This window comes from Cucurbita pepo, chromosome 14 (assembly GCF_057944985.1).
Source record: "Cucurbita pepo subsp. pepo isolate OVF chromosome 14, ASM5794498v1, whole genome shotgun sequence".
Taxonomy (NCBI): Eukaryota; Viridiplantae; Streptophyta; class Magnoliopsida; order Cucurbitales; family Cucurbitaceae; genus Cucurbita; species Cucurbita pepo.
In genome coordinates, this window is record NC_141811.1 from 2,193,917 (window position 1) to 2,219,327 (window position 25,411).

General features: G+C 37.2%; 4 protein-coding genes and 1 long non-coding RNA gene across 10 annotated transcripts; 4 read left to right on the plus strand and 1 right to left on the minus strand.

The window, feature by feature from the left end:
• Window positions 1–1,084: 1,084 nt before the first annotated feature.
• LOC111810531 (uncharacterized) lies at window positions 1,085–3,337 on the plus strand. The gene is made up of 4 exons (XM_023697244.2): window positions 1,085–1,355; window positions 2,121–2,618; window positions 2,746–2,889; window positions 3,014–3,337. Exons 1-4 carry the CDS (start codon window positions 1,251–1,253, stop codon window positions 3,125–3,127), a joined length of 861 nt encoding a protein of 286 aa, XP_023553012.2. The 5' UTR covers window positions 1,085–1,250; the 3' UTR covers window positions 3,128–3,337.
• A 1,704-nt stretch (window positions 3,338–5,041) lies between these two features.
• Window positions 5,042–12,218, plus strand: LOC111810533 (histone-lysine N-methyltransferase ATX4). 2 transcript variants are annotated; one of them, XM_023697245.2, is made up of 23 exons: window positions 5,053–6,456; window positions 6,539–6,594; window positions 6,673–6,904; window positions 7,050–7,178; window positions 7,291–7,359; window positions 7,456–7,524; window positions 7,598–7,689; window positions 7,833–7,925; window positions 8,048–8,183; window positions 8,456–8,558; window positions 8,693–8,792; window positions 8,990–9,114; window positions 9,245–9,390; window positions 9,502–9,606; window positions 9,959–10,023; window positions 10,133–10,340; window positions 10,429–10,515; window positions 10,610–10,672; window positions 10,756–10,845; window positions 11,156–11,242; window positions 11,478–11,552; window positions 11,655–11,755; window positions 11,858–12,218. In XM_023697245.2, exons 1-23 carry the CDS (start codon window positions 5,539–5,541, stop codon window positions 11,946–11,948), a joined length of 3,240 nt encoding a protein of 1,079 aa, XP_023553013.2. In that variant the 5' UTR covers window positions 5,053–5,538; the 3' UTR covers window positions 11,949–12,218. The 2 variants fall into 2 exon arrangements, 1 of the variants encoding a protein (XP_023553013.2); XR_015411618.1 differs by lacking the exons at window positions 10,756–10,845; window positions 11,156–11,242; window positions 11,478–11,552; window positions 11,655–11,755; window positions 11,858–12,218 and having other exon boundaries at window positions 5,042–6,456; window positions 10,133–10,345.
• Window positions 12,219–12,559: 341 nt separating this feature from the next.
• On the plus strand, window positions 12,560–17,565 carry ORG1 (OBP3-responsive protein 1). Of its 4 annotated transcripts, none has more exons than XM_087117192.1 (14): window positions 12,560–12,860; window positions 13,334–13,669; window positions 13,753–13,796; window positions 13,873–13,951; window positions 14,043–14,159; window positions 14,556–14,738; window positions 14,820–14,906; window positions 15,406–15,512; window positions 15,606–15,693; window positions 15,851–15,931; window positions 16,011–16,087; window positions 16,266–16,401; window positions 16,537–16,594; window positions 16,787–16,989. In XM_087117192.1, exons 2-13 carry the CDS (start codon window positions 13,352–13,354, stop codon window positions 16,555–16,557), a joined length of 1,338 nt encoding a protein of 445 aa, XP_086973318.1. In that variant the 5' UTR covers window positions 12,560–12,860; window positions 13,334–13,351; the 3' UTR covers window positions 16,558–16,594; window positions 16,787–16,989. The 4 variants fall into 4 exon arrangements, with proteins under 4 accessions (XP_086973318.1, XP_086973315.1, XP_086973316.1 ...); XM_087117189.1 differs by having other exon boundaries at window positions 12,582–12,860; window positions 16,532–16,594; window positions 16,787–17,565; XM_087117190.1 differs by lacking the exon at window positions 12,560–12,860 and adding an exon at window positions 12,898–13,208 and having other exon boundaries at window positions 16,532–16,594; window positions 16,787–17,565.
• Window positions 17,400–18,150, minus strand: LOC147789364 (uncharacterized). The gene is made up of 2 exons (XR_015411619.1): window positions 17,998–18,150; window positions 17,400–17,886 (listed from the first exon to the last, which is right to left on the minus strand). It is a non-coding gene; the product is annotated as an uncharacterized LOC147789364 (long non-coding RNA).
• On the plus strand, window positions 18,073–21,739 carry LOC111810534 (uncharacterized). Of its 2 annotated transcripts, XM_087117193.1 has the most exons (8): window positions 18,073–18,213; window positions 18,367–18,602; window positions 18,712–18,765; window positions 20,456–20,529; window positions 20,807–20,924; window positions 21,053–21,076; window positions 21,211–21,269; window positions 21,439–21,739. In XM_087117193.1, exons 2-8 carry the CDS (start codon window positions 18,498–18,500, stop codon window positions 21,515–21,517), a joined length of 513 nt encoding a protein of 170 aa, XP_086973319.1. In that variant the 5' UTR covers window positions 18,073–18,213; window positions 18,367–18,497; the 3' UTR covers window positions 21,518–21,739. The 2 variants fall into 2 exon arrangements, with proteins under 2 accessions (XP_086973319.1, XP_023553014.2); XM_023697246.2 differs by lacking the exon at window positions 21,053–21,076.
• The last annotated feature ends 3,672 nt before the right edge of the window (window positions 21,740–25,411 follow it).

Genomic DNA, 25,411 nt, shown 5'->3' on the forward strand with positions numbered 1-25,411 from the left:
GGATTTTTATTTTATTTTATTTATAAGTGATTCTTAATTGTTTAAAAGGAAAAACAAATGAAGGTGGGAATAATGGTGAAATTAAGTTAAATTACAATATAATACGTAAAAAGTGAATAATAAAAAAAAAAAGAGGTAATTGCCAAAAATATAGCACATAATTAAAAATAGACAGTGGAACTAAAAACAATACGATGGGAAATGCCCACGCGCGTCAACAGCGCGTGAATATATTGCCATTGGACCCATATTCTATTGGTTGTGCGCAACTCACCTTCAGTTAATTCCAAGAATTTTATTTTCCATTTTTTTCTTTTGGGTTTAAAAACACATATTATCCAAACTATGCACGAAAAATACAAGTATTTTTAGAATTATATATTTTTATATATTGGGACTAATTTTTGAATATAGCAATTTAATCCTTTAATTTTGGATTTACTTCAATTACTAATAAAAATTCGAGAAGTTCTTTTGTATTATTATTTTTAAAAAATTCAAATGTGGGAAGAGAGGAAGACGGGAAAGGAAAAGAAAAGCATCGTTAATAGCGATGATGGAGGCCATCAGTGGTGATGGACGATGAATAGTGGCGATGGCAGTCTGAATTGACGAGAGACCAAAATTACAATTAAATCTAAGTTAAATGATTGAGTCACAATTAAATTAAATGTAATTAATAAAATATTGTTAACTATTAATAAAATATATGATGAATTCTGACTTTTTTTTTAAAAAAAAAAAAAAATGAAAAATAATTATACATACGTCAAAAAATGGTATTGAAAATACAAAATTTGGAATTATAAACTCTCTCCCAAGATGTTGTATTGTTTTTTCTATATTTGCATTGGGAATCATTTCAGTTACTTTATTCAATTAAGAAAAAACAAAATTTCGCAAAAAAGAAATATTTAAAAATTAAGATGATGAGGGGCAATGGGGACTTGCATAATGGAAATTATGTTTTATTTTTATTTTTATTTTTATTTGTTGTCCTTATTGTATTGTGTTGAAACATCAATTACATCATCATCATCATCATCAATTTAGTCTCCAAATTAACATCTTCCATTGAAATACAAGTATAAATTCCACTCTTTTTCTCACCTCCAAAACAAACCCAATCATGATTCATTCTTTCTCTTTATACCTCTTTTTGGCTGCTCTGTTATTGGCTACTCTGTTTCTCTTCTGAAAAAACATTCGAAGCGATTTTCTTCAATTCCGGTTTCATTGTGTAAGCAAAAATGTTCGCGGATAATGGGGTTTTGTTTCCTCACTTCCAGAACTTCTCTCAGGTCCAACAGCTCGAGGAGTTTTGCAAAACCCAGCAGCCATGTTCTTCTCCAATGGTACTACTACTACCTTCCTCCATCTCTCTGTTCTTGCTTATTGCTCTTTCTCGGTTGTATGCTCTGCATTTTCTTTGCGCCTTGTTTGGATTCATTTTTTTTAAGCTGATCTGCTCAGATTTTTCAGTTTTGGGTATTGGGTGTTGTTCATTTTGCACTTTTCCATGGATATTAGTTCTGCTCTGCTTTTTATTGAAAACTAGGTTTCATGGCAAACTTGTGTTAATTTGGTTAGTAGGAAAGAAGGTGGGGGAAACCTTTGGGAGACATGTTTTGTGATGTGCAAAATGGTGCATGAGTGGAATGAATGTGAAAAGAAGGGCGATAAGGGAATTCTTTTTCTCACTTTTTGCTTTCGTCAACAACATTTTGTAATGGCTATGTGATGCTTCTGCTTTACATGCTGGATGTCAAAAACAAATATGGGTATAAATAGAAAAGGAACATAATGGGCTTCAAACTCTTCTTTTTCACTCTTGGGGTTTCGTGTTCTACACAGTCATTCTTCCATTTTCTGTCCCATTCTGTTGTCTAAACTACTTGCTGGGATCTTACTTTCTAACCGCATTTGCACTCCTGCTGTTTGTGAAAATGCTTCAAAGAGAATAAAACTAAATCAGGCCCAAATTTGATCGATTTACACTTACTAAACCTCATATTCTGTTATCTATAAGCCCTGCGGTTAGAATTCTGTGGATTTCTTGATAGCTTTTTGATTGCATCGCCATAGCTTAAATTTATGAACGTGTTTCAAATATAATGCAGATATCCACCATCTGTGAATATGATATGGGTGGTGAAGGAGATCTCTTTGAAGCCCCACAACCACAACCATTTGTTGAAGAAACTTTCATGGGTCTTGATCCTGTGATGGCAGCCATTTCAATGATATCTTGTGCTGAAGAAGTCATCTCTCCAGAAGGACTAGAAGTTGCAGACTTCCAATCGCTTCAAAATGACCAGCTCTTAAATGAGGTCTACTATGAGTGTGAAAAGGATCTTTTGGAAAAAGCAGCTCTAGAAAGACCACTGCCTGATGTCCTGAACATTGAAATTCCAGTTCTGAACCCAGAAGACAATCCAATTCCAGAAAACAAGCCATTCCCTGATGCCTCAATCCAGAAAAGTTCCAGCTTCGGGTGCTTGAACTCGATGGATTTGGTGCAAGGACCTACCATCAAACCATGTTTTATAGATTTCCCAGACATGGACTTCAGTTCTGTTTACGGTATGAGGAGGGCATTTAGTGAAGGAGATATTAAGGTTAGGTCTATGCATCTTGTAATCTGATTTTCATTCATCTTCTCCTTAAACAATCCATTTGTTGCGTGCATAAGGAAACTTCATATACAACAATGGTAGATGTTTAATATTTGGATTTGTTTGGCAGACACTGGGCAGTGACAAGATAGGCATGATCCATTCCCCCCTCCACCGCCCTGTGTTCAGCAATTGCACCAGTGAGGAACGCCTAGAAAAGCTTTCCCGATACAGGAATAAGAGGACAAAGAGGAATTTTGGGAGAAAGATCAAGGTAAACAACAACCCTGTGAAGCACTCCCACTATGCCTGTTTTTGCATGTCCTCCACATATTCTGGCACATACAGTTCTAAACTTTGTGAATTCTTCAAAATTCATTGTATGCTCTGGTTTTCAGTATGCTTGCAGGAAGGCTCTTGCAGACAGTCAACCTAGGATACGCGGACGGTTTGCGAAGACCGACGAATCTGAAGTTAAAGGCAGTAGCTCAATCTCAATGCTTGTCCTATGAAGAAATGAAAGTAAAAAAGTAATCTAGGAATGAAAAGGTAGTTGTGATGAGTGGGTGGGAGAGATTAGCAGAAGCCTGGGAAATAAAGGTGTTTTGTCGTCTATGATTTGTGTTAGTATCTTCAACAGACTACAATGGTTGGCTAGATTTGTACATACTGTATCCGTTGAATAAAATAGGAAATAAAAGCTCTTCTACTTTGTTTATTAACTTTGTGAGATGGGCGTGGTGCTGACTGATAGAATGGGCTTAGCCTAAATGCCAGGTGACTGAATTCATTGACTGGGCACTAGAGTCTCACAAATTCATCCAATCTTTCTTTTAAATGACTTCTTTTCTGCATCATTTTACCAAAGAGCAGCATAAGATTAGACATGAACAGAGCCAGCTGGTTCCCTCTAGTCTTCTTCTTTAGTTTCATAGCAGGAAAGGATGTAGCTCGGAGAAATCTGCCATGGCTTCAAAAACACCTTCGTGGGATTTCATAGATGGTTCTTGGGGTCCTTGACATTTGCTGCATACAACTTATAAGATGCTTCTTTTCCTACCCTGCTCAATGCTTTGTGGTTCAGATGCTAAAATACTGCAGAACTGGTTGGTTACTTCCAAGATTTGTTCCTTGCTTGAATTGGGAGACAATCTTTGTATTTCTTCCTTCTGCTCATTCTCTTTACCGACTTAAAACACATTTTAGAGAGAGAAATGTTGAAGATGGTTGGGAGGGAGTTACTAATTTAGAAAATGATCATGAGTTTATAAGTAAAGAATCTATCTCGAGAGTGAGATTCAAAGGTGAGATTGAAGCAGGATTGAGAGACAGAGACTTAATGGTTGGAGTGACAAGGTTGTGGAGATACCCATCAAGATCTCCCTCCACTTCATGAACTCGAATACAAAAATGACCGCTTATGTCCTTTGTCGAAGGGTCTCTGGATTTCCAAATTTAACCTCCTTGATTTTCATTCTCTGAGTCTGTCCTTTGTCGCTGCTCTCTGCTCTGCATATCTGAAACTAAGATGGAACAGTTGGGAGCTTCAGAAATTTAACCTCCTTGATTTTCATTCTCTGAGTCTGTCCTTTGTCGCTGCTCTCTGCTCTGCATATCTGAAACTAAGATGGAACAGTTGGGAGCTTCAGAAATTTAACCTCATTGCTTCCAACTCTTTTACCAAATTATGATCTTTGAAAAACAGGCGAAGAGAGAGAGAGAGCGAGAGAGAGAGAGAGAGAGGGACAAATATTCTTTCATTTCAAGGGTCAACTCTTTTAAGGGGGGTGGGTTCATAAACACCAAAAGTACCAAACTACCCCTCCAAGAAAATGGTGGGAAATTCTTATTTCCATCTCTTGAATCCAGAGTATCCGTCCCCCTATTGCCAAATGCCAGCATCAAACACACAACACACCATTTCACCAACCCATTGACTTGCACAGACCACGAACTTCCTGCGTCTATCTGCTATGGCAAGTTCTTAAATTATTGGAGGAACATTCTCAAACCAAGCCCTTCAAAAGGATTTCGAAACTGACCCACAATTCATTCAATCCATGAAACTAGGAAAGTAACGAACTTGAGAAAAATTTGGCTCATTCACTCGGTGTTTCTTTTGAGATTTATATGAAGTTGGTAAGCACCATAGCTCTCTCTCTTTCCTTTCTCACTCTGCATCAAAACAAAAAGAAATGGATGGTTGGTTCAAAAATGATAGAGAATTGAAGAAAAGGAAAGCAATTTGGTGGCTTTGGAGTAGACAAAAGAAAAAGAAAGGCAAATGCTTGGAGGCAGGCAGGGGAGAGACCCCTTTGGTGCATATTGCGAAATTTGCAACAAAACACATAAAATGAATCACATTATTCACAATCCAACGCCGCCAACTCCTCTTTCTCTTTCTCTCTCTCTTCATATAGATCGTGTTCGTCACCAGCCCTCTTTGTTTTTCTGAGTAGGAAGGATCATTTGAGAACACAAAAGGAAACAGAGTATAATTTATTTAGAATTAGAATGATATTTGGGAAGTTTTTATTATTAAATATTATCCCTCTCTCTCTCTCTCTCTCTCTCTCTGCTCTGTGCTCTGACCCAGTTATAGAGAGAGAGAGAGAGAAAGGGGAGTTTCGTCGAACAGATCCCCATTCATTCAGGCTCTGGGAATTCGATTATTTGGTTTCTTTTTCTCTTTACGGACAAACCAATTTCCCTTCTTTGATTTTGGTTTTCCTTCCCCAACCCGCCATTTTCGAGTGCTCTTTCACTGTTCAATTGTTTCCATTGCTCTGTTCTCCGCCGAATTTGAGGAAAAGAGGGTTTTATGCGACTTTCACGAGTCGGGCTTCTATTACAAATGTAAACATCAATTGCCATTAAGGGGTTGGAGATTTATGAAGTGAAATTCGCTACTCATTCACACAAAATGATAATCAAACGCAATCTGAAATCCCAAATGCCGAATCTGAAAAGGTGCAAACTCGCCGACTCGGTCGGTCAAGTCGACGAGAGCTCGGCGGCGAGGAAGAAGAGAAAGCTTAACGGTTATTACCCACTCAATCTTCTTGGCGAGGTTGCGGCTGGAATAATCCCTCTGAAGCTTCACGACATTCTCGGCCCCAAAAACAAGGGAATTACAGCGTCTTGGAGTACCCAGATGTCTTGTTCCACCATGAAAATGGAGCCCAAGTCGACTAGCAGGGAATCATTAGCAAGAGAAGCTAAAAAAAGGCCGGCCGAGGCCCCGCGACCGCCGCTTGTGAGGACTTCGAGAGGACGGGTTCAGGTACTTCCTTCTCGGTTTAACGATTCTGTTATTGAGAATTGGAGGAAAGACAGCAAGACTAGCATGCGCGATCACAGTCTCGATGAGGAATTCAAATGTAAGAAGGATAAATCCAGTTTCAAGACTCCTAAAATTTGTAATGGGACTCCCAAGAAAACACACAACCCTGAAAAATTGGGTTTCAAGTTCGTCAAGTGTCCGGCATTGTGCGAAGAGGAGGAGGATGAACCGGCGGGTATGGAGTTCAAGAATTTCGACTTTAGGAAGTATTCCAGCTCTCGCAGTTCACTAACCTCCCTACACGAGACTGTTGTTAAAGATGAGAAGTTCCCAGTTGATGGAAGTCCAAAGCAAACTAAACCGAAGGATGGTTTATATGGACCTGAAGACTTCTATTCAGGTGATATTGTTTGGGCAAAGGCAGGGAGGAAGGAACCCTTTTGGCCTGCCATTGTCATTGATCCCATAACTCAGGCACCTGAACTAGTTTTGAGGGCTTGTGTTGCAGATGCAGCTTGCATTATGTTCTTTGGATATTCGGGGACCGAAAATCAAAGGGTATGTATGGCTAACAATTAGAAGTTTCTTTCTTTGTTTCTGTTTATGGAAGAATGTGTGAAATTTGAATGATCATGAGCAGGATTATGCATGGGTGAGGCGGGAGATGATTTTTCCATTTATGGATTTTATAGACAGGTATAGCTCCACTCTTCAATTATTGTTACAACGTTTCCATTTATGCATGGGTGCTCAGCCAAAGTTTTCATTTACAAGGTTCCAAGGACAGCCAGAACTGGATAGATGCAAACCCAAGGAGTTCCAGATTGCAATGGAGGAAGCATTTTTGGCAGAACGTGGGTTTACAGAGAAATTGATTGCAGATATTAATATGGCAGCTGGGAATATGATTGCTCATGAATTTCTTTTTCGAGGGACTCAGGAAGCTACTGCTTCTAACCAGGATCCTCACTGCCACTCTCCTCCTAACCGGACTTGTTGCATTAAGGTACACACACATATAAGACTTGTTGCTTATACTTTGTGTGCTATTAGTTTAAGAAATTTGAACCTTCTTCTCCTTTGGTCATTGAATAATCGAGTTTGCTTGCTCCCCTATGGTTGTACTTTAACAAGTTAATTACTCTATACAGGAAGTGTATGCAAAGAAGAAAGATGGACGGCATTGTGAGGGATGTGGCCAAACACTTGCTATAAAATTGGTGAAGAAAATGAAAGCTTCACCTCCTGGAACTCAATTTTTATGTAAATCATGCACAACGGTTCGTAGGAAGAGTTTGTTTCGGCTTGAACTTTCTATCAGCAATTTTCCATTAAATTCAAGCTTATACCTTGCGGTTCTCTGTGCTAAAAGTGAATTTTACTTTTTTGCAGTTAACGAATTCAAAGCATTATTGCGGCATTTGCAAGAAGATTTGGAATCATTCGGATAGCGGTAGTTGGGTGCGTGAACATGCTGCCAGATTGTGGATTTGAGTTTTATCATATACTTCAAGATGAAGACAGTCTAATTTATCATCCAAACCTTCTGTGTGATAGGTGCGTTGTGATGGTTGTAAAGTATGGGTGCACGCAGAGTGTGACAAAATTTCGGGCAACCTCTTCAAGGTTTGTTCCTTTCTCTCTCTCTCTCTCTCTCTCTCTCTGATCTTCCCACAACTAAGTAATTTGGTTCTTTCAGAATCTGGGAAGTACAGATTACTTCTGCCCTACATGCAAAGCAAAATTTGATTTTGAACTATCCGACTCAGAGAAATCACGACCCAATATCAAGTAACTCAACGTAGCTTTTATTTTCTTTCGTAAAATATCTTTGATTATGATTTTTACTTGGTTCAACCTTTTGTTTGTGTGTTAATTCTGCGATACTGAAGTTGGGAGGTTCTGCTTCTGATGATTGTTAGTTTTTCTCACAGAGGGAAGACAAGTAATGATGGAATGATTCGTGCTAACAAAGTTACTGTGCTCTGCAATGATGTGGAAGGCATTTATTTTCCGAGCCTTCACCTGTAAGCTCATGACTCACTATAGTCCCTTTTTTTCCTTCGTTGGGGAGGAGGTGTTAAGGAACTCGAGGTGGTATTGATTATTACTCACATGATGCAAGTTCACCTTTTCTGTTTCTTTGCAGAGTTGTGTGCAAATGTGGGTCTTGTGGGACGGAGAAACAAGCACTTATTGAGTGGGAACGACATACTGGATCGAAGTCAAGGAATTGGAAGACGAGTGTGAGGGTAAAAGGTTCCATGCTGCCCCTAGAACAATGGGTAAGTGTGATCTTCATTTCACTCGTGCATATTACTTATGGACCCTCCTATGACTTTCAGGGCACCATAATCTTTTAGTTAACAGATTAATACCTGTACAATAAGTAATACTTGATCCTTCTAATTCACACAAGGTGAGGTATGTTGTAATGAATTTTCATTCTGTCCAAGCTTAGTTTTATTCACCAGTAGGTGCATTGTGCTTTCATTCTTAGTTCTGAACAATCTTGTTTCATAGATTAAAACGAATGCTATATTACTTGACTCTGCAGATGCTGCAAGTAGCTGAGTACCATGCAAGTGTTGTTTCTGTCAAGCACCCTAAACGGTCTTCCACGAATGAGCGAAGGCAAAAGCTGCTCGCTTTTCTGCAGGGTATACCTGAATTTTCATTTGCCCCTCTTTTTGAGATGTAATATTCTTTGTTGGGTAAAATAGTTTGTGTAGTGCTACGGTAGCCTACCAAGTATTGATAACCCAAACTAACTTCACCGTTCTTGCGGTCTCAGAGAAATATGAACCTGTTTATGCAAAGTGGACAACAGAGAGATGTGCCGTCTGTAGATGGGTTGAAGATTGGGACTACAACAAGATTATTATATGCAACAGGTATTGTAAAAAAAGACAATTTTTCTCATCACTTGTATTCAAATACAATATAATTCAGGTCAAAAGCCCCATACTTTCCCTTGAGGCCGAGTGTCTGCCGACTGAAATAACGTGTTTTCTTAGATCTCTTTGTTCAAAACAAATATGTTTCTGTAAATATATTATCAATGATGCTTTGGTGGGAACTTATGTATCAGATGTCAGATAGCAGTTCATCAAGAATGCTATGGAGCTAGAAATGTTCGGGATTTAACATCTTGGGTCTGTAAAGTGTGTGAAACTCCTGATGTTAAGCGGGAATGTTGCCTTTGTCCAGTAAAAGGTTTTGTTTTCTACATTTTGTGGATCAAACTAGTTTTGTATTAGATTTTTTAACTGCCTGCACAAATCATGTACATTTTTATTTCCAGTATTAAATCATTGCCCTGTAGCTGATAATTTTTATACTATAGGGGGTGCGTTGAAGCCCACTGATGTCGACACATTATGGGTCCATGTTACCTGTGCTTGGTTTCGACCTGAAGTCTCGTTTGCCAGTGATGAGAAAATGGAACCTGCTCTTGGTATCTTGTGCATCCCATCAAATTCTTTTGTAAAGGTTCGATGTCTATAGTTTTTCAATTGTGCTTTGCAGAGGTTCCTGCTAAGATTTCCCTTTTTCCTTTACTTTTCCTAATCTTCACTAAATACTCGTCTTCATGAATTCCAGATTTGTGTTATCTGTAAGCAAATTCACGGTTCATGCATGCAATGCTGCAAGTGCTCTACTTACTACCATGCTATGTGTGCATCAAGAGCAGGCTATTGCATGGAGGTACTCTTCATTGTCCTGCCACTTGTTGTTTTTCTGTAACATGTAAATTGATGGTATGTTCCCCTTCAATCTTCATATGACCGAGCTTCAGCGCTGATCGTTACCTACCTCTATACTGTTTCGCCTATTTTGGAATCTGTGCTGTGGTCGGTACTTGAAGTTATAAATTGTTTCTCCTATTGTTTTGTAAATTGGACGAATATTTGAAACAATTCCTGATAGATGTCCATTCCAAACAATAATCCCCCGCCCCCTTCCTCGAATCCATAGCGTCACAAGTGTTAGCCTTTTTACATGTAATGTTTTAGCAAGACTGGATGTCCAATCCAACAAATTGCTTGTGCTTTTGCAGTTGCACTGCCTGGAGAAAAATGGTAGACAAATCACAAAAATGGTATCTTATTGTGCTTATCATAGGTATTGCTTTCTTATTTGGGATTGTAGGAAAAAGATGATGTTGTTTCTACATGAAGCTTGGTTTCTGATCACGTTTTGTGTAATTTTTCATCATTTCACCATGGGTTAGGGCTCCCAATCCGGATACTGTTCTTATCATACAGACTTCTCTTGGGGTATTTTCTACTAAAAGCCTTCTTCAGAATAAGAAGAGAGGTGGTTCAAGATTAATTTCATCTAATACAAAGGAAATAGAACAAGTATCTGAAACTTCTGAGCTTCAGCCATTTTCTGCTGCAAGGTGTCAGGTTTATAAAAGATCAACTAGCGTGAAGAAGGTAAGGTACTCCATGTTCTGCATATCTGCCTTGCTGTTAGATTGCTCTAGTTACTGACATTGGCTCTTTATACTCTTCTTGTTACTAGAGGACGGTCGAGGAAGCCGTTATACACAAAGTGATGGGGCCATGCCATCATCCTTTACAAGAATTACAAAGCCTTAATACATTCAGCGTAAAGTTCATCCTCATTTTAAGTATATGCTGAAGTTCTTCGACCCCCTTCTTCCGCTTAGAACAAGATGATATTTACTCTTGTTGCATTACAGTTACCGATGGTAGAGGAACCAAAGATCTTTTCCTCGTTTCGGGATCGATTGTACCACTTACAGGTAATTTCCTTCTCACTCTCCACAAATGAAAGTATCCTTGTTTGATATCTGACTTTCTTTCTCATATGGGTGTGTGATTCCAGAGAACAGAGAACGATCGGGTATGCTTTGGTAGATCCGGTATACATGGATGGGGGCTTTTTGCACGTAGAAACATTCAAGAAGGAGAAATGGTATAGAGCCATATAAATTAGATGCTAAATGAGATTATGCCCATGTACTGTTTTGTGAATTTTTCTCTGGTTAGGATGTGTTCCTTATGAGGTGAATTGGCATGCTCAATGAGATCATATTGTAAGAACTAATAGATAGGTGAAAGATATATGTTTGCAAGCTTGAAAAACTTTTAGCTTAACTAGTTAAGACATATGCTCCTACCAAGAGGTTCGAATCTCCCATCTCCCACCGAAAAATCATGATAACAATCCTATTTAATGCATGTTTGGACTGAGGTTCACCATTTGTTTTTTAAAATTTTTGCAGGTTCTTGAATATCGTGGTGAACAGGTGAGGCGCACTGTTGCCGATCTAAGAGAGGCACGGTACAGATTGGCAGGAAAAGACTGCTATGTATGTTTATGTTGACTCTTCCTTTCAAGCTCTACCCAGAGTTTACAAACTAAATATAAATTACACAAACCTAAGTTTGTATGTGAAGTGTTCTATCCAGTTTTACATAATCTGAAGACTCACAAATGTTGGTTACTACACAAAATTGTGATTCAAACACCCCCAAGTATTTGTACACTAATTTCATGACAGTATATCAACTTATACTGTTGTCGACTCGTGATATTTCTGACAGCTTTTTAAGATCAGTGAAGAAGTAGTTGTCGATGCCACCGACAAAGGAAATATAGCACGCTTGATCAACCATTCAGTAAGTTGTTGCAGTCTAGCTGAATTAACTTTTGCTATAAAGTGGTTAATACTTGAATTTAGAGGGATTCACGTCTGTGTGTGTCCTAAATTCTTTGTGCAGTGTATGCCCAACTGCTATGCAAGGATCATGAGTGTGGGGGACGAAGAAAGTCGGATTGTGCTCATTGCCAAGGCTAATGTCCCCGCTGGCGAAGAGCTAACGTCTCTATCTCTCTCGCACACATATACATGCACACGTGCACATGCTCGCTCTTGGATAGAGTATGATTGATTCTAAATCATAGTGTTGTTTGGATTGGACAGGTACGATTATTTGTTCGATCCCGACGAACCCGATGAATTCAAGGTCCCCTGTTTATGTAAAGCTCGAAAGTGTCGAAAGTTCATGAATTAGGCGATTAGGATGGATACCTTAACACACATCACATTCATTGTTTCTCCTCAAAGATGCTAACTCACTCTCTGCAGCCAACAGGAAAAAGGAAAGTTGTTCAGTTTGTTCTTATACGCACACTCTTCTGTTTTATTAACCTTAAAGCTTAACAAAGGGTAGGCTACACATTGATCGGCTGGGTTCTGGTTTAGTGCATTCATTCATGTAAATTCTTTTTTTGACTCACCGTCCATCTTAATAGTTACTTCAATGTTGACCCATGGTGTTCTACTTTCTTGTTTCCACAATTCTCTTTTTCGGTTTCAAAATTATCTATAAAAAAAAAAAAAAAAAAAAAAAAAAAAAGAGGTTATCTCCATGTATATGTTACGTAGACATGGAAGATCAAATCATCGATTTTTAGGATAGTAATTAGATTAAAATTCATTAAATAGTAATTATAATTGTCACGAAAAAATTAATTATACTATGTAAATATATTTTTAATAAAAGAATGTTTATAGAGTTTTTTTTTTTTTTTTTTTGGAAGTCTTCATTAAATTTGTATTTTAACTAAAAATAAAATATTAGGAAATATGAAGATAATGAAGAAAGTAAGGATAGGGATCCAGTAGAGACAATTGTACATGAAGCCGGAAGGGACCGATAAGATAGAGAAAATAAATTCCAAAGTAGTGGTGACGTGTAAACATCAGAGCGGGAGTGATCAGAAAAAGAATGGATCACCGTTAAAAAAGATGGGCAGAGAAAGTCTGACAAACAAACAAGAGATTCAGATATTTGAGAGCGAGGAAAGCTCATGGAGCAACGTTTTCAACTCTTCCTTCCACGCAACTTTCACGCTCTTCTTCTTCTATATAATTTTTCGATGTTTCCTTCCCGAATCTTCACACCCATCTCGCTCCATTTCCGGTAAGTCCACCACTTCTCTTACTCTCTGCTCAGACTGCTTCTTCTTGTATATTGGAGTCGGAAATGTGTATTTCTAGAGTTGTTTTGATGTTCTGCATGAATTCTGTTTCTAAACTACTTTAATTTGAACTGATTCGGTCGCCTGAAGTTGGAATCTCTCCTTATAGCGATCGGCTTCAATAGCTTCAGATAAATGCATTCTTCCTTTTTTGCTGAAACTGAAAGTTGTGTATGTCTTGTTATTTATCTTGCCGAAGATTTAAGCAATCTCAATGTTCCCTTTTCCGTCTCATATGGTCTGTCTGGCATGTCGGGAAACAAGATGAGACAACTTTGATTGCTATATTTGTGCGTAATTGGACTTCGTCTTCCCACCGTCTGATTAATGGCGGCAATTTTCTTAATCCCATTTTCAGAACTGTGATTATGTAATCTGAAGGTCGGGACTTACTCAATTGGGTTTTCTTTGTCAGTGGCTGAAGCTGTGATCTATGGGGTCACTTCATGGAAACGCTCCGAACCCAATTTTTGAAAGGGCGATGGGTGTTTGTTTTAAGGATAATCTGTCGACTACACTGATTGGGCCTCTTCAAGTGCAATTTGTGGGGAAAAATCCCAGTTCAAACTGGGCGCGATGTTCAAAATTACCGTGTTCATCTATGCGAAAAGATACTTCTGTGTCAGAATCAAAGCCCAATGCTCCGGGTCCTCTATCGGTATCCATGGAGGAGGAATTGGAACATGTCATCAGATTCAAGATGTCTGATTTCAAGATTCTCGATTGTGTCAGCACTGGCCTTGGAGGTCGGGTATGACATTTTTTTTCCTTTTTAAGGATGTCACTTTTCGCTTTCTCTTACAAGTTGTTGACATGTGTGCAATAATGTGGCAGGCGGATGAAATAGTTTTTGAAGCACTTGTGAAGAATCGCCTTAGGTTAGTTACTTCTGTTTTATTACCTCATATTCTTCAAATAATTCAAGTCTTAATCACTAGGATTCTTTTACTGTAGCCCTTTATACAACACAAAGGTCGTGCTTCGAAGGCTTAAGACTACCCAGGCTCAGCGTAGAGGAAAAAGAGCTATAGAAGTTTGTCTCTTATCCATATTTTCTTGTAAAAAGACTTACAAACGAATAATAAGATATTGTACTTGACTCTGTTTCATAATAATGTGGTTAGGTATTAAAGAAACTGGCTCGTCGCAGACTGATGTATCACTCCTATTCAATGCAAGTTCATGGTTACATATCTTCACTTATGAGTAACGGCCACTCCTCATTTACTCTGGTCCATGGGGTAGGTGTGCATAGTTGTTAGATTACATAGTTGGGTCTTCTTAAAGTTTTTGGATACATTTTTGTTTACTTCAAATTGGTTGTAGCATTCAACTTTTTTGCCATTCTAAAGTCCTATGAAACTATCACCTTTAGCAACCCTACCAACCCAACTTTCATGAACGACTAGTGTCATGAAGATATTTTTTGTACCAGCTAGAACTAAATGTAGGATTTGACGCACTCTTTCTGCCAAGAGTTTGGAACTACCGACCTTTGTTTATTAGATTTTATTGCTTTATATGACTTCTTCCAGTTTTTTTTTTTTTTTTTTTTTTTTTTTTTTTTATAGATGGTTCCGTTCATGTGAAATTTTTGGATGGTAATGTTAATGCAGACTTTCTGCTTTCAATTGTAGCATCATGGTAGTTTTTCTTTAAGGCATTGGCTTCAACAGTCAGATTGGCTTCCAACACTGGAAGCTACTCTTGCACTGGATGAAGAGTCTGTCAGAAAGGTTGGTGATACTACCACTGGAGGACCTGCAGTTTCACGCCACTCACGGCTCATACGAGTATTGATGAGGGATCTCTTGATTGGAGTAGGTGAATTATAGAATGTTGGGTACCCATAAAACTGAGAGTGACACTAGTTCTTGATGCCTTCCTTGTATTTGCCTCAGGTTAATTACTTGCACAGCCATGGGCTTGCACATACTGAATTGAGGTTGGAAAATGTTCACATAAGCCCAGTTGATAGACATGTCAAAGTAAGTACGCTTTCTTCTGTATGATACCAAGTAGAATAGGCTAATTCTCTTCCATTTATATCATTTCTATTTGTGACCGTGGTAGTAATCTCTTATTTAAATCAGACATCCATAGTCCGAAGCCTGATAAGGCCTATCATTGGTATTAACTGGCAACATTGAGGATAATACTTTATTACTTTTTAGTGAGCTAGATGATTGATGAATCAAATTGAATGTATCTACACTAGTCTACAGCTCCTGAAATATGTAAGGCATGATGTCCTTTCTGATTAAAGTTGTGAATAGACGTTCCAAGCGTGTATGGTTTGTGATTTAGATTTGGTTACTCTTGCATAGTCAGTAAAAATTGTGCATGTGCTTTAGTTTACTTAATCAAGAAATGATAACGAATAAACGTTATATGAAACAGTTACGCCTATTAATGTACTAACTTGATGTTCAAGAAATGAACCAACAGATTAACATCTTATATATCATCCTGGATTTCTTTTATCAGGTTGGAATTTTGGGAAATGCAGCCTACTTCCATGAAAATGCTGAGAATGAAAACACTACCGAAAATGACTTGGATCGACGGCAGATGATGATTGCATTTGACATGAGGTATTGTTGGAGAAAGGAATTACTGTTTAGACTCTGTTTTCCTGTTATAACTTCTTGGTAGTGTTCTTGATATTTTTTCCACTCACGGTGTAGATGTGTGGGGTTCATGATGGCAAAGATGGTTTTTCAGGAACTCATGGACCCATTGATATTCACAAAGTTTAAATTGTTTTTCTCAAAGGTATAACATCTGAATAATTGCATTTCTTTTTCACTCCAGAACCTCTTTTCCACAGGAATCTGCATTGGCAAGATCTGCCACTGGACGAACTTTTAACATTTAGTACTTGTGTTTTATTTCAATTATGTAACCATGTTTACTTGATGTGGAAATATAGGGCCACGATCCTTCATGCTTGCGTGAATATTTGTTACGAGTTCTCGACCATAGACTATCATCTGGAAATGTCGGATTTCAAGTAAATATCTATTTTATAAATTTCATGCAATCACTTTTCCACAATGTATGCGCAGATCTTTGATTCATTTATCTTGCAGATACTTGATAGAAATTGGGGCGCAGGATGGAACCTTCTGTCCTTGTTACTTGCAAACAAACCTTCTAAAAGAATAAGGTAAGTAGTTGGGATTTAGGAAGTTACACATTAGGAGATGGTAAGGGCTTTGTTGTAACCAAGGATAGATAATGGCTTTGGGTCATCATTTGGAACTCTTCTTCTGTGTAACCTTTAGCTTTTCAATGGGAAGTTTGTTTCTTTTTCGAAATAAATAAATAACTGAACCTTCCTGCAGCTGCCTAGAGGCTCTCAGGCATCCATTCCTGTGTGGACCAAGATGGCGGATAGCTCCATCAATGGAAATTATTAGATGGGGCCTTGGTTCAACTGCAGTCCGAATTACGGAGGAATATATTTACAGCCTACCTCAGGTTTGTGCATAATAGATCTCTTCATCATCTTCCTGTTTAATCTCTCTCTCTCTCTCTCTCTCTAAGAACATTTTGAATTTTAGAAGGTTTGCTAACCAGTGTTTCTTTTTCCTTATTTTCTATGATTAAGCGAAGAAAGCTTTCCCACTTCATTGAGTTGATGGAGATGCTGACTCCTCATTCAAAACCAAAGGTGATCTATGTTAACATCTGCATATAAACATATTTACACGCATCACCTTGCCTGAAAACAGCAACTTGTATTGATATCTTCGGTTCACATATCCCATATGGGCTGCAAACTATATGCTGTAAAATGACCCCTGTTATGTCTATGTTCAAGGAGTAAGCATCTAACTGCTTATGTTGGACTTTCTCTATACAGCATTGGCAGGAGTTAATCCCAGGAAAGTGGCGTTTCTTATATTCAACTGGGAGGCACATCGGGCTCACCCTTCGGCAACCTCCCGCTAGAGTTCTTATCGGAGATGTGTGCTTGACAGTTGCTAGAGACTCTAAGCTAAACAATCGCCTTTCATTGACCTCAGACATTAACTTCACAGTCATGAGAGGTCGCAACTGGCCCCACAATAAAATCGGCATCAACGGTAAACTGGTAATTAACTCTTCCTCCAGAATACAAGCTGGAAGAAGACTGTACCTGAAGGAAGAAAACACTGTTGCCCTTGGTGAGCCTTCTTTTGGTGAATCCAATGCAGAGCATGTGCTGGCTCAGAAGTTGTCCAGTACGAGATGGAGGAAGGTGATTCCTTTTGAGGAGCTTCCATCCAGCCTCCCAGCAGTGAAGCTCATTTCAGGCGACATTGATTTGACATTGAGTCTCGACATTCCGCTGAGCGAAGACATAGATGCTGCAAGAAATGTAATTCGGGAAGTCCGGACACAAGTTCCACCGGCATTGTTCGATTTGTCGAAGTTTATCTGTGGGACATATGTGGACTCCAGACTCCTGATTCTTCGATCTGTAGATGGATCTGCACTTTTATTTACTAGATCTTGCCTGCATGAAAGCCATAACAAATGACGATTGTTTTTTAGACTCAAATTTTGTAACCAAATTCATTGTAAAGATCCATCCTAAATTTATATCTAGTGGTTGGTAAACAAGCAAATCTTTTTCAATCCACATTAATGGTTACTGCATCAGAATAGAACATGATTCCTCAAAATTTTAGGTTTTAAAAAAGCATTACAAGGTGAGGATGAGTATAATTTGCTTCTGCCTTTTGTAATCTGTATTCGATCAACTAGCATTCAGTAGAGAGAAATTCAGATAGTAAGTTTGTAGAGAAATACATGAGATTCTTGCATCAATCCCTGGAGTTGCAGATCAGTATAGCCAAATAATACCTGTTTCAGTCTATCATAAAATGCACTAAAAACGTTGGTTCCTGAAGTTGTTTGCCCTCCAAGTGCCGCAATCTCATCTTTCCTGGCACTATCCTTGTCTTCATGAACCTCTACCTGCACAAAAAGCAACGATAACATAAGGGGACCAGCAAGAAGGTGGCTCTGCAGCACAGAAGCAGGCTCATTTTGGAGCTCCTTCACTATAAGGCGCTCGAGTCGCACTACCTTCTCGTGTGACGCGCGGATCACCTCTAGCAGCGTAGACAACATGTTAACCCACCCACCTCACTCCCTCGCTATCAGCTCCAGCTTCAACTTCTGTTGCTGCGCAGCTTCGCACCGGAGTTTGTATTATACATAATTCCTCCGAAAGAAGGCCCCTTCAGATTTCGCTGTTTCATTTGGGGCTCTTTCTTTAAATTCTTCCGACGTCCCCTTCAGGTTATTATTTAGTTCATTTTCATAATTTTAGTTTAAATTATTATTCTTTCACTTTTTCACAATTTTGTGTGGATGATAAATAACTACAAACACATTTAAAATAATTTCCTTTACAATAACTTGCTTTTATTGGATGATTTGTGTGGCGCCAAGTGGGTCTAGTTTATCGACGATCAATCGCCGATCCACAAGTCAAACTATTTACCCCTCTGAGGGGAGGTCCGGCGTCGCCACCCACCTTTGAAGACCACGTGAGGTCACCCATTTCTGGATTTTTTTCCAAAATGTGGAGGAATTCCAGCCGAGACGTATTTGTCGACGACGAAGAGTGTGGTCAGAGCTTGTTGGATGAAGATTCAGAAGATCTATGCTCCCTAACTCCTGTACAGGTACTTCAAACAACCACCACAGAGCTCCGCTTGTGGAAAGTCTTATGGCTTTTGCTCTAGTTTTTCTTTTTGTTCGGTTTTCATACTGTTTTGGTCTTTTGCTGATCAGAGACTTTACGGTTTTGGAGGCTGCTTGATCGGGGGCGTGGTTTTCATGATTTTGGTATGAATGAACATTTAACCTACCGCTACTTCTAATGCAATTTCATATGTGTTTATGTCATATGCATCTTCTGTATATGGGGAACTTTGATGATAATTTTGGATTTGAGCCTCAAGTTACGATCTGGGTAGGATTGGTAACGGGAGGTTTTCTTTATTTCCATTATTATTTTGGAATTTAATAGGATTTATATTATCCAACTATCCACTGGTTGGTCCTTGAGGCTTCCAGAATAAATTGGAAAACACAACAAAGAAGGAAGCCGGAATTGAATTTGGATAGAAAGCTGAGGAATTTCCTTTAAGAAGGGAATACTAAAGACAAATTAAGTCGCCAGGTCAATTGGGAGATTGTTTCTACCAATCGAAAATGGGGGACTCTTGATTGGGTATAAGGAAGAAAGTAGGACATTAAATATCAAAAGGATATGGCGACTTTTACCAACTCTGATGAATCGATGGGAGAGTAAGTGGATGTTTTACAAGTAAGGGGGATTGGGTGCTACTGCTGTCAAAGTCCATGGTCTAATATTACAAAACTGAGATGATTTATTGTGGCATCCACTAGCATTGATTTGGCAAATTTAAGGAAAACCTTGTGTTTAGAGAGACTACTGGGTAGAGTAGTCATCTCTGTTGGCAAGATTTTTAAGGTTGTTTATAGCTTCACCATATAGAAAAGGATCATATCAAATGGATATGGCGGCTTTCTGACTTTGATGAATCGTGGAATGGGATTCTATCCAGTACATAAGGGAGAATACCAAGGATGTTTTATAAGTAGGGAGCGTTGGGGACTACTGTTATCAAAGTCCATGGTCCAATATTACAAAACTGAGATGATTTATAGAGGGATTGACTGGCATTGAGGTGGCAAATTGAAGGAGAACCTTATTCTATAGAGTCCGCTGGGTAGGGGAGTCATCTCTGTTGGCAAGATTTTTAAGGTGTTTGTAGCTTCACCAAATAGAAAATGACAATAAGTAAAGCATGGGAGGATGTTCTTTGAACATGACAACCACTAAGGACATAACTGATCCGGAAATGGGTATTGAGAAAGGAGTTGTCTACAGCAATCTAGAAGGAAAGAATCCCTAAGGAAGTCAACTTCTTTATGTGGACATTATGTCATGATGGTATAAATTCAGGGGAGGGATTCATAGGAGATATATGATTTAAAAATCCAGTTAGTTTGTCCTTTGTAAGCTGTGTTGCGAATCTCAACTCAATAAAATGCAGTGCACCTAGGTTCTTGACAAGTCACTCAAAGAGGATATTATCCAATTGTTATCGAGCTGCAGAATTGAGAAGAAAGCTAAAACTATATGGGTTAATGCAGTGAAGACATTCTCCTGGGGTACTAGTGAATACAGGAGTCACAAACGATAAGTTTGTTCATTATTGGATTATCACAATCAGTAAACAATGGGACAATTCGAGGGTTAGAGTTAATTGTCAATAATATAGTAAATTGCAGGCGATTGACATTCTGGAATTTTTTTCTTCATCAGTGAATTTTGTATTTTGTATTTTTTTTAATCTCACGTTCTTTCCTTTAGAGTTCCATTTGGATTTTTATGATTCTAGATGAACATACCCAGCTTTATTGACTTCTATTTTGCTCGTTATCTGAAATCGTGTTTATTAAGTAAGAAATTTGATGCGTTTGCTACATTTTCTTCTTTCTGCAGTCATTGCTTGTTTTTGCTAAGCCACTCAAATTTGCTGTCCTATTTACATTTGGCAATGTTTTAGCCGTCGGAAGGTACAACCAATTAAATTAGAAAGCTGTTGTTGTTACATTCTACATGTGTCGGCAATTAAGAATTATTATTTGGAGGCGCACTTTTGTTCACTTTCACGGCATTCTGGCTTGCATCTAATACTTCTTGTTATCTTCGATCTCATATTCTTTCAAGAAGAAGTTTATTTGTGTACAAACAAAAGGAAGATAATCGAGGGGGGAAACTTTTAATGTACTTTCACTATGTTGTTCCTTTTCATTGAGGTGTTGATATTCTAAATTGCATCTTATTTGGCAGCACAGCTTTCCTCTTTGGACCTGGGCAACAAATAAGACTGATGTTTGATTCTGTCCGTATTTATGCGACAGCTATTTACCTGGGATGTGTTGTTCTATCTCTTATATGTGCTCTTGGGGTACGTAACGATTCTGACTATATGACATTAGAAGGGAAAACAGACTTAAATTACTAAGGCATTGAGATATTCAATGAACACTCTTCAATTTATCTGTGGAACACAGTACTAATGGCGTTTCCAATTAGGTCCCTCTTCATCTGTTCCACAAGGTTTCCAAATACAGTTCTAGCATTGTTTTTCTTTAGCAAACAAAGCATGTATCGGCCTGGGATGGACTTCTGCAAACAGTTAATGCCTCATATTTAAGTCTTTTAAATGAGTTTCCTTGCTATTCATTTTTCAGATCCACAATAAGATCTTGACAGTGATTGCAATGATAAGTGAGATATGTGCACTCATATGGTACGTTTACCTTTATCATTGGCATTCCTCCATTCGATTCAAATTTCATTTAAAACTAGAGGATGAAAACTTTCCCACTGGATGAAAATGTGTTCAATTATATCTTGCGAGACCTATCTTGAATCGAAACTAGATTCGGCCATGACTTCCTCGGTTTATTCTGTTCCAGGTATACTTTGAGCTATATTCCTTTTGCCCGGAGGATGGTCTCTGAAATGATGAAACGATTTTGTGACACAGAACTATAGACAATGAAAGTTGCGGTGATGATTGATGATTCGGTGTCTTCAAGATATGGGACTGCCTTTTGTCTTCATTGTTTTTACATTTTAGTGAGCACAAGATCAGTTGGAGATTTTTTTTTTTTTTTTTTTTTGGTTGGAGTTGATTTGTCCACGAACACGTATAATCCAACGCCAGTTCAATGCTTGTGCTAAATTTCTAAATATAACATCATTCTTTTCTCCAAATTAACTCAAGGTACTTCTCTCTTTTTATATCTCAATGGGAAGTATTTTCCAGGTAAAGCAAAGTCAGAGCGTTTAGAATGGAAGTAGGGAGCCCACTCGTCATGCAATATGCTTCAGCTTATTATCTGTTGAAGCCATTAAACCACAGATCCAAAATCAGAAAAACTGAGTCATTCTCCAGGTTAGCATCAACATGTACTTTTTCTAAAGATGTTGATTTGACCCTTTACATGAAATTTCTACATTATTCCATGTTCAACTACCTCTTAATAATAAATTCAAAATGCTGAAGTCTTAGGCTAAAATATTTTTGTTCTTTTATACACATTCTTAACATTCAAAACCACAGACAACCAACATCAATGGACAAGGAAAAGGGAAAAAAAACAAGGGTAGAAATAAACAGGCTTGTTAGAAAGCCTGTCTTTCCTTTCCTGAATGTCTTGCCATCTAGCATACCTTTGAGTCAGACACATACACGTAATGATATTTCATTTAGGTTAACTGCTGGGCTGCAAACCCATAAAAATCAACAGCAAAGGAAATCAGATCAGAGCTTCGAGGTTTTGGCTATATTTTAATGGCCACTTGCCAATTAGGTTCTGAAAGTGAAATCCAGAGGTATCATGCTTGTGTGATCTGTTACGACTGAAGAATTTATTAAATATTTGTATATGACCCAAACCTTACATCATAACACCATGTGGAAAACTTTTCCACCTACCTACCCATGTGGGGGATTTTTCCTTCTTCAACTACCAAACCTTTCTCTTCCAAGTTGATGAAACTGTCTTTTTAATTATTGGCATAAACTCACTACATTCAAGGTAACACATGTCTGCTATACTATGCATATGGCCCATGTTACACATGCATTTTACCACAATGCCCTTCTCTGATAATGATGTAGGCTCTAATGCTTTAACCTTTAGTGGAGCTTGTTCTGTGGGAAATCTGATTGTGTCTTTTGAATCTTTTGGACTATATGAAACTTCTGCGAGGTTGGGGGAGGAGCAGGGGCATGGGAATCAATTGTTTGACCTGTGATTACAAAAAAGTTGGATGCTTTTTTTGCATTTTGGACAGATGGTTGGGCTATCAGTGTCTAAACGTGAAAAACAAATGCACTATGTAGAAAGAATCTCTTTGGTTTTGGTGGGGAGGGAGTGGATCTGCCTCCACTCTCTTTGAATCTTTTAGATTAATATATACATACAACAATTGAAAAGGGGTTTGATTTCAAACCCAGATCATATGTTAAGCCTCAAGATTTTGAACAATCTTGGCTGTTTGAGGAACAGAAAAAAACAATGAAGTGAGCTCATCCCATTAATTCTGTTTGATAGGAACACAATATATGTGTAGTGGCAAAGAAACTGTGTGATAGAGAAGAAGATAAGTTTAAAGATAATTGGATGAGTGGCTGTGGTTGCAAAACTTGAAAAATAGACAGTGCAACCAATACTGGAAATGTGGTACCTTTCTTTCTCCTTCCTTTTCTTTGTCTTTGCCTCTTGTTGCCCTCCACTTTTTGGTGTTTGTCCTCCTGATGAATGCATGTGCTCTGTTTGGCTGTTCTCTTTTTCTGGAAGCACTTGTCTTCTTTTCTCTTTTTCCAGTTTTATGGAAACTGAAACATCAAATTGTTATTAATAAACACACACATGAGTTACTACATTCTATCAAAGTTTCATTAACCTATATAAATCATTGACTAGATTAAAGGATTAAAGGCTATCCTATCCTATCCTATCTTTATACCTCTCTTCATAGAGACATTTATACAAATATCTCTCTCTTTCTCACTTGTCAAAGATTACAAATTTCACTTTCAATCTCATTCACTTGAGATATAGATATTATAATGGCTCAGATTCCAGATATTGCCATCTTTGAGTTTTTCCTATCAAGCTTTTTCTGAAGGCTTCTTGTCTGGTAAGGAAAGGATTTCATACCCGATGTTTTGTTTTCATCCCCGGTGTTTTGTTTTCATCCCAACCAATGTGGGACATCACATATATTCATTTTGAAAATTGAAAGATATTTTAGAAGGTTTAAAATATAATATGTATGTTTTTTAAAAGTTATATACATATATTTGAATGATAAAAAGATATTGATTTGTGTGTTTATTTCTCTAAAATCATGATTACCCATTTTTAATTAATTGAAAATGGCACCACCAGATTGACTATTTTCGTCCGCCTGACCTTTGGAATCTTGAAGGAGTAAGGACCATTCAAAAGCCCTACTTGCTTCACTTCATTTTATATATATATATATATATATATATATATATATATATATATATATATATATATATATATATATATATATATAAAATGTTTGACCAAGTTCAGTACTTATAACCTACAAAATATAATGCACATATTATTTAACCTTAGTCATTAACTAATTTTTAAAAAATAATTCCATTAAAAAATGGTGTACGTAGCTTACCTTTAACTAAATGATATAAATGGTTATTTTAATCTTAATAAATACTTAAGCATATAAGACAAAAAAAAAAAATTAAAAATTAAAAATTAAGAATTCCTCATCTTCAAAGTCTGCTAGATACTCTCAATAATTGCCTTTTCATTGCTTAATTTAAGCATAATAAAACATAGCAATTAATGTATTTGCATTAACGATAAAAAAAATTATATTACCTTTATTTAATTAATAAAGTTTTAATTGAAATATTTTTTAAAATGTGGAGCACACGACCCCTCGTCCACCACTCATTAAAATATAATATAATCATAGACTGCGCCTTTTTCGGTTGTTTAATTTAATTTAATTATAATTAACAAATACTTTATTCTTATTTATTATTTAATAATCGCGTATATAAAGAAGCCGCTCCATTTAAACCAACCCAAAGTTTTGTTAATTCATTTTTAATTTATTGATATAAATACAGTTAGGTTGTTGTTATTGCTCCTTGAATAAAGTGAAATCATTAATAACTACGGTGTTTTCCATGTTCCTCTTGTTTTTATTATATTTTCCCACTTTATATTATATGATTCCAATGTTAACTTTAATATAATATATGGTTTGCCCAGCTTGCAATCACCATTTCTATTAGCTTAAGGTTTCTGAGTTCTTCCCTTCTACGACATCAAACATCTATTTAAAAAATTACGTTTTAATTACGCTATAATATAAAAGTAATGTATAGATTATATCAAAATAGATAAGATTATTTTTGTATTTTTCATAATAGCAATATAGATAAAATTCTATTTAAGTACTCATTTCAAAATGTATTTCTCTTCTCTATTTATAGTGGTTTCTTGATCATATTCTCACACAGAATTTTCTTAAAGTAGTGAATAAATAAAGCATATTACTTATATTAGAATATATACCATTTTGACTGTTACTATTTTTTAAAATATACTTTAAATTATACGGATATATTTCCTTATAGTCAAATTTTGGTGTAAGAAGTTAAAATCCATAATTTTCATTCATCGTAAAATGAGGGAATTAAAACTATACAAATTTCTATAATTTAATAAAAAAAAAAAACAAAGCTAAAAATAATAATAATAAAGTTAATAAAATTATTTTCTGATGATTCACGTGGGTTGGAGTAATTAATATAGATCATACGCTATTTCTAAAAAAAGGTTAATTATATAGAAGGAAGAAACGCATTAA